General features: G+C 39.9%; 1 protein-coding gene across 4 annotated transcripts in view; it reads right to left on the bottom strand.

The window, feature by feature from the left end:
- Window positions 1-7,786, bottom strand: part of IFT57 (intraflagellar transport 57) — a 31,827-nt gene extending 24,041 nt beyond the window's left edge. For all 4 annotated transcript variants that reach the window (XR_005932816.1, XM_041124854.1, XM_030020481.2 and 1 more), the window contains exons 1-4: window positions 7,572-7,786; window positions 5,112-5,274; window positions 3,905-4,023; window positions 2,838-2,928 (exon numbers count right to left, since the gene is read on the bottom strand). Coding sequence is in view for 3 of the 4 variants with exons in the window: in XM_041124854.1 (XP_040980788.1) it covers window positions 2,838-2,928; window positions 3,905-4,023; window positions 5,112-5,274; window positions 7,572-7,774 (576 nt within the window). In the remaining variant the exon portion in view is untranslated. The remainder of the gene's footprint in view (window positions 1-2,837; window positions 2,929-3,904; window positions 4,024-5,111; window positions 5,275-7,571) is intronic.
- Between the last annotated feature and the right edge of the window lie 106 nt (window positions 7,787-7,892).

Raw genomic sequence — 7,892 nt, forward strand, 5'->3', positions numbered from 1 at the left:
ATGATACAATTCAAATTGAGGCAATTGATTTGTTTTCTTGCTCATGACACTACACACTGGGCTGACGGTTTTAGTTCTCTACTATAGTCTCAGAATTGCAATCCTCAGTGACCATGATCAGCTCAGAGCCCATCACTGCATAAGTAAAGATGCTTTTTCTGTGCATTACCCTCCATTTATCTATACTGAATTTCACCTGCCATTTTATCACCCACACACTTCACCCTTGTACACCTTGTCCTTCTGTAGCTCTTCTGTTAGCCATCTTCTCCACCAAAGTCAAATTTCACCATCTACCTCCTGTCTAGAGAAATCATGAACGCTGCAATAACACAGGTCTTAGTGTAAAACCTTTCAAGACTCAGTTAATGAAAACCTGGGAGCTTATTCCTCTACCTTACCTAGTTTTTAACTAACAGGGACCACTTCATTTTCTTCTGGCATGTTTGGCCCCTAGTCCCCTGAATACTTGCAAGAAATTAACGGTGACTAGATTGGGACTACCTTTTGCTAAATGGACAGTATATATTTGTGAAGCACTTATAAGAACATACTACAACACTACCATAACAACAACGACACTAGTTATCAGAACTGAGAAACCAAACTGTGCAGATTTCCTTGCACACCCAGCCTCACTGGCTACTGTTGGCTACCTAATATGGACTACACAGTTCCCCAAGATCTACAGAACTAGGCTTGTCTCTGTCAGCCTCATCAACCTTATTCAGAAGAATCAAACCCAAAGAACAATCAATGAACGTCATCATTAGCATTTAACTACTGGAAATACTGCTAAATTCAATTATGGTTACAGCTAATACATCCAGGACATATCAATATAATGGCAGCAACAATGGACTGGAGACAAAAAAAATTACATCGGCACATAATTAATCCCTGTAGAACCATTAGGGGCTCTAAAAAGTGATTATCCACTTGGTATAAACTTAGCTTAATGGTTTTATTAACACACAAACTCGGAACAGCTAATAGAACATGTTAGTTGTGAAAATCATGGCCTAAGATACTACCTGAGAGCAAATCCAGAGGTACTTTGAAGGGTTTCAACTGCGCTTTAGTTAACTGTTTCGTCCCCACTTCCCAATTTAAACAGCTTAGACCTTAACAAGACACAGAAAAGAGCAGACAGCTGACTGTTCTCATATTCAAAGCTTTTCGCCAACAGCTTACATTTCTGAGGCTGGTCAAACATGCAATACAGAATGTCTCTTATTCTTCTCAGAATTATTCAAGACTTTTTCTGTGGAGACTTCAAAGATGATAAAAATGCAACTAGACATCCACATCACAATATTTGCATATTGCATGAAATTTAAGAATAGAAGTTTGGAATTTTTCTTGGCTAATAAAAATGAGAAAAATAATGCAATACTTCGGAAAACTGAGAAGAGGAAGAAGAGAAGCAAACTCTTCAACTGTTACATTCTTGTGGACTATTGTGGCATATAAATTGGGACTATAATCAGAACCATATGATAACATTACTGGCATTCTATTTCCAACTTTTATGACCTTTAATTTTTCCCAAGCACTTGAAAAATGTGAACACAAAAATGGGATAGTTGTGGCATTTTCTATCCAGTATTGCTGGGCCTTAACACTCCAGAAAAATGTTTTCTCCTCAACTAATTTACTGACACAGCAAGTGAGCACTTCCAGGCTCACAGCTTTCAATATTTTGGTTTTGATCTACATTTATTTTGCACAGAATCATCAGCTTTTGGAGAAATCGGATGTGAAACTAACTTCTTTCTGTAATTTTCACTTTAATTGTCTTCAGCTAACTTCTCTCTCCAGAAAAATCTTGTTTAAGTCAGCAGTAAAAAACCTTACTTCAGGGAGACTGACAAAGGCCTGTGAAAATGACAATGTCTTGTGATCACATTATGCTACCAGTTTACAGTGAGACTCCATCTCTCATAAAAATAAATCTTCTGAGAAAGTCAATCAGCAAGAAACAACTTCCGTTCAACATCCATCCATAAGCAAGTCCCAAAAGCATATTTGAATCTACAGGTGTATTTCATAGTCTGTTTCATAGACATGACAACTTCACTGCAATTATTATGGTTAAAAAGCAGGAATAAATAAAACAGTTGATCCTCAAACATTGCCAGCTTGTTGGTAAAAGGATTTCAAAGCACACAGAAAGACTGATTCTGCAGTCAGAATGGATGATGGGATATTACCATTTCATTCATGGAATATATAGCAATGAGCTGCCATGACCTTTGGCTACAGAAACAATTCTGCAAAGAGCTTTATTTAGCTCTTTGTTGGTGTTTTTAAACAAATGCTCTGTTTCCAGTTGTTCTCTTCCATCTACTCTGTTCCCAAATTTTCAGACCAACTAAGTACCAAAGTTAGTGTTTCCTATTTGCAGTGAAATCTGAGTTATAATAGTGAGCATTCCATTAATTAAGCGCTGGGCAAATTTTAACCTAGTATTAGCCAATTCTGTAAACAAGGATTGAAGTTTCGTTTAACATCAACAGCTTGTATCAGCAGAAAACAAACCATTGTGAATCTATGTAATTTTAATGTATGGTTAGATTCCACTTCACTTTACATTAACTATAAATGTATGTAAGAACATATGCTCTGTCCTGAAGAGTTAACAACCTTATCTGAAAGGAAACAAAAAACTATACAGAGAAGCTGACGATGCAGGAATGGAGATGCAGGAAAAAAGGGTGATTGAACAGCTAATAGAAAAGACTTCTTAAACAAAGCCAAACAAAATGAGCAGTGAGTAAAAATTTCCTCATAGTTGACCAATACTAATATAATAAAAAACAGGCAGGTAAACCTACCGCAACATCCTCTTCCAGTTTATTAAGTGTTAATTCAGCATCATCTTCTGTTATTTCTTCTTCTTCTAGCTCTTCTGTTGGATATGCTGGCCTGAAATTAGTTCAAAGAACAGCAGAGCTTTTAAACACAGAAAATTAGGAATACCTCTGTAAATTGCTCCTAAGCAAACAAAACATTTAATGAGAAGTATGGATGATGTGGAACATGACTAGACAGTGATTAGTGTCTCACATACTTAAAAAAAAAAAAAACAAAAAAAACCATAAATAAAATTAACACTCAGTCTTAAAAGTCTTTGTTTATCTTGGATGGTCTTAAAAGTAAGGGTTAGTTATTATGCTAAGCCGTACAGTACATTCATACTACAAAGACATCTTGGGAGTAAATTTTGATTTGTTTTCTCTTTTGGTCTAACCTCTTAACATTCAAGTGCAAGTCACCACAGATTTATTGTCAGCCTACAGCAGAATTTGTGTACTAAACAGAAATAACAGTAAAATATTTCCAAGATAGAAATTACTTCCATTTCAAAACCCATCAGAAGGAAGGAATGAAATAAAGAACACTTCTTAAGAAATTTTCATATACTTGAAGTTATCTGTCATCTAATTTCTCCTAAGATTTCCTTCGGATTAAACACTCAAAGTTACTGTAGCCTACTTGTAACATGATCACATACTGTGCATACCTCCAACTGAACAGGTCAAGAATTTAGCTACTGATCGATAGGACCTAAAAGGACATGAAATGTTTCAAGTCAGCTGTCAGATTAACAAGCAGTTATGCACAGGAAAATGACCCAAAAAAGGTCATCATTCAAATCTTTATTAATTAGCTAAGTCTATTAATGGCCCAAACTCATCCTTTCTGGTAATAGAATAAATTGTGTGAAATTGTGTTAGGAATTAATTGGTCCCACTGCTTCAAGCCTAGTTGAATTTTGCATCTCATGAAACATCAAGTAAAACATTTTTAGTCATTACTATGTTTTGTCTTTACAATTACAACTTGCATTAGTTTGCTGGAAAACAATGCATAAGGGAGGATGCTTAAAAGTGTACTATACCTCTTCCAGCTAAAGCCAGTGTATTTCAAAGCTTCTTCAGCTAAACAATCAAGAACATAGCACACTTGCTCTCCGTAACCTGCCTTTAATTTTGAGGGAGGAAAATCCACAGGCCTTCCCTAAAATAAAGAGATAGGCTGTTTACTAATGGCTACCCATCAATCCGAGTTTCCTCTCAGGGAGGTAACAAGATTTTTTACACTAAAACCAAAATGTCCATTGTGTATGAAGATTTTACTAATGTTAATTCATATTCTTCCCCTATGCAGCTCCAGTCAGGCAACGGAAGGGAAAACAGAACAACCCAAGGAACAGATGCAGTGTAGAAATCTTAAAGCACCTGGTAAGAGGATACTCATAGGGAGCAGAAGAGTCAGAAACCTTTAAGGGAGCTAGATGGCCAAGCACACAAGTGACATCCTGGCAAGGTAATAACAGCTATGGAGAAACTCAGGTACTGAGACTTAACCACCGGCTTTTCAACACTGCCTTGTTTATTCCAGATTTTATTTATAAAATATTTTATTTTTATTTACTGATGTCCTGCAGAGTAAACATTTTAGTTTGTTATGGTTTAACTCCTTTAGAGAACAGCATTCTTAACATCATTCACAGCTGCACCACAGTATAATCTTCCTAAGATCATACTTCCCCTAAGTCGATATATTCTCCTACCCCCCCGCCCCCGGGGGGTTAATATTGAAAAAAATCCCTATAGTTCCTGGCAGTTTACGCAGCTATTTACTCCTTATAAAAAAAAAAAAAAGAAGAAAACATAAACACAATTCTAAACCATTTCCTTCACTATGAACTATATAACATTGACTTTGGCAAGATCAGGATCATAAGCACTGTGCAAACTTTCCAGATGAAATCTTTGTAAATTACACTACTATAAATGAGCAACATATGTGGCACTACAAGAAGTAAGCCCAATTTAATCCATTTTACAGATTGTGGAACAAAACTAATTGGAATCATAATACTGTAAGACCATTTTTGTAGTGCCAAAAAATTAGCAAGTAGGTATAGACCGTATAAACTTCCAATTAACTAATTAACAAAGTACAAACTTATTCATAGGAAAAGTCTGTCCAGTCCTTGGGAACATAATCAGACAGGAGAGGAAGTGTGTCATTACTGTTATTTCTGAAGGTGATGCATGCGCTTGAAATACACTTGGGAAAACATCATGTTCAACACTTACAAACGATCGCAATTCTGAGAGTACATTTGATATTATTGCATTGGGGTCATCATATTCTTGTGGCTGTTCGAAGGGATGTCCCGCTTTAGTGATCAGCCAAGCGGCAAGCGTACAAAACATAAAGAACTGCTCACCAGGATTAGTGGGCAGTGCAAAGTAGTGCCTGTTTAAAACGGAGAAAAAATGGTAAATATTTTGAACTCCTGAAGCTCTTACAGCATTATAGGCCAGCACAGGCTAGAAAGTAGTTTCCTTCATTGACTTTCTTAATGAGTGATCCATCTGAACTAAATTCAGGATGTCTAGTTTCACACATAACCACACTAGATTACGTTTTCTACATGCGGCTCATCTGTTTCCCGCTTTGAGTAAGCTATTAATCAACATTAGACTTCCAAGGAATCAAATGGAAACTGGGTACTCCTCTGCCCTGCCAGCAGGATTATACAGCTTCAGTTAAACACCACCAAATTAACATTTCCACATAAACCCAAGTTACTCCTCTTATTTACCTGAACAGTCTCAAATCATGATGAGCTCAATTCTGTTCCCATTTAATTTTAGGAATGCAGAATCCATCCCATCACTTCAAAAAATACCACCACTGACTAATTAAGAGCCTATACAATGGATTAATTCAAATGTCCCTTGCATAACATAAAATACTTAAAAGCTCAAAAGAATAAAAAGTCAAAGATCTGCAATTGCCAACAACTTGTAGGCCACAAATAACCTAAGATTTTGCTAAATCTCAGGCATTGTTCACAGGGCAAGTGATTTACAGTGCAAGACAAAATTTAAATTTGAAAATCATCCTCTGAATAGATTAGCAAAAGTGATTGATAACTACTGTCAACATCACACAGCTAACAGCCTACTTCAAAAACAAAATTAAAATGATCCATTGCTAAAGCTTTATACCTTTACCCATGATGCTAGAAGCCAGGGTGGATTTGTCTCATCTTTTATCTACTTTAGAACACATTGAAAAATGCTTTAGAAGTGCATATTGCTCCCCATTAAAGGGAGTTTAGACAAATAGCACAGAGAAAGGTATCTGTATTTGGGTATATGATTATGCCTCTTTAAAAATAAGTAAATAAATAAATAAATACATGAACTTTGCACCAAGTGACCGCATGAAAACTTGAATGGCACTTCCTTGAGGAGGGGAGAACAGATTTACTGAAGCCTCATTGCCTAAAGAGATGTGTCGTTTTTCTGCATATTGGCCTCATCCATGCCATTATACCACAGTAACCTCACCTCCTGTTCCCTTCTTAACATCTGCAAATACTCTTCCTGACAACAGCAATACATGCAGTTCCTTTTGCTCCGAAGTTCCCCAAACCTCTTTGCCTTCCCGTATTCCTCAAGAGCGGCAAGAGGCTGGTGTACCTAAATCAGTGCGTCAGCTCAGCTCAGGAGCGTGTTTTTTAAGTGATCCTTCCACCCATCCTCACCTGCTGTGCTTTGGGTTGCTTTAGAGAGCAAGGTACACAAACTGAATCTATTTTGGATCACACTAAATTGAAAGATGTGGTCCTATATGAGAATTCAGTCCATAAAATCAGACCACAGTTAATCCCCCCAAACATAAATCGTGTGCACACTGGATACTCGGAACCAAACTCTTCCCCTTACAGACACGGCTGCTTGCTAAGGTGGGCAAAGGTTTGCTTCCTTGCTCCAAATATATTGATGGTCAGAGAGCTGGCTAAAACCAGCTTACAGCCACTGCGCTCATACTCGAGCCTCTTTCCCAGCAAGAGAATAATTTGGACTACGTTCTTCCCCCCTACCAAACTGTTGCTTACAGAAAGTGTGACATGCTGCTGTGGAGCCTGCTTGAAACTGACAGACGGATTTGAAAGTTGTTTGGGCACGTGGATGTTGGGAGCACATTGGTCCCGTTTCCCAAGTTTCCTGTCTCCCCACCATAATTTAAAAAAAAGTATGAAACAAATTTGTATTAGATATGACTCAAACCAGACTTAAAAACAATGGGTCCAAGCCCCCTTACAAATACACACACCCCACAAACAGTTACCCTGAATACACAAAATTCAGCTGGGGTAGAATTCTTTTTTGCACAGATACACTGGCATGCAAATATTCAGTATCTACCGGGGGCAGAGGAAGGCCAAGTGACCATTTACTTATCACATCTCAGCCTTTAGAAGGAGTTCCCGTTTTGAAAGCTTCAGAAGCACACGGGAAGCCGTGAAGTTGACGGTTTTTCACTTGACCCGGGCATCTTGTCACTTGCGAACCAGCCTTCCTTCCCTCACCCCCGACCACAGCGGCCTAATCGCCCCCCGAAGTTTCCTCCTGCTGACGCTGGGCTTTGCACCCCGCCGCGCACACCCGCCGGACGCCCCCACGCCCCCCGCGGCCCCTCACGCGTGGAGCCTTCCGCGCCCCCGGGCTCCGCCGCCAGCCGGAGCGGGCGAGGGGCACCTGGAGAGCGGCCGCATGTTGTGGCGGCGCAGCGCCTCCTCCTCGTAGCTCAGCAGCTTCAGCTTGTCCAGCAGGTCCTCCATCAGCACGAACATGTGATACGCCGCGCCCGGGCCCCGCTCCGTCGCCATCGCCCCTTCATCGTCCCGGTCCGCCCCCGCCCCGCGCCGAACCCCCCCGCCGCCCGCGGTCTCCTCCGCCATCTTGGAGCCCCCGCCGCCGCCGCCCGTAACCGGGGCAACCCGCCCTACCAATCCTCGCCTGCCTCGGCCTCGAAGCCCGCCTCCTGACCCAATCACAGGCCCCCGGGGAGCCGAGAAG

This window comes from Aquila chrysaetos, chromosome 7, assembly GCF_900496995.4.
Source record: "Aquila chrysaetos chrysaetos chromosome 7, bAquChr1.4, whole genome shotgun sequence".
Lineage (NCBI taxonomy): Eukaryota > Metazoa > Chordata > Aves > Accipitriformes > Accipitridae > Aquila > Aquila chrysaetos.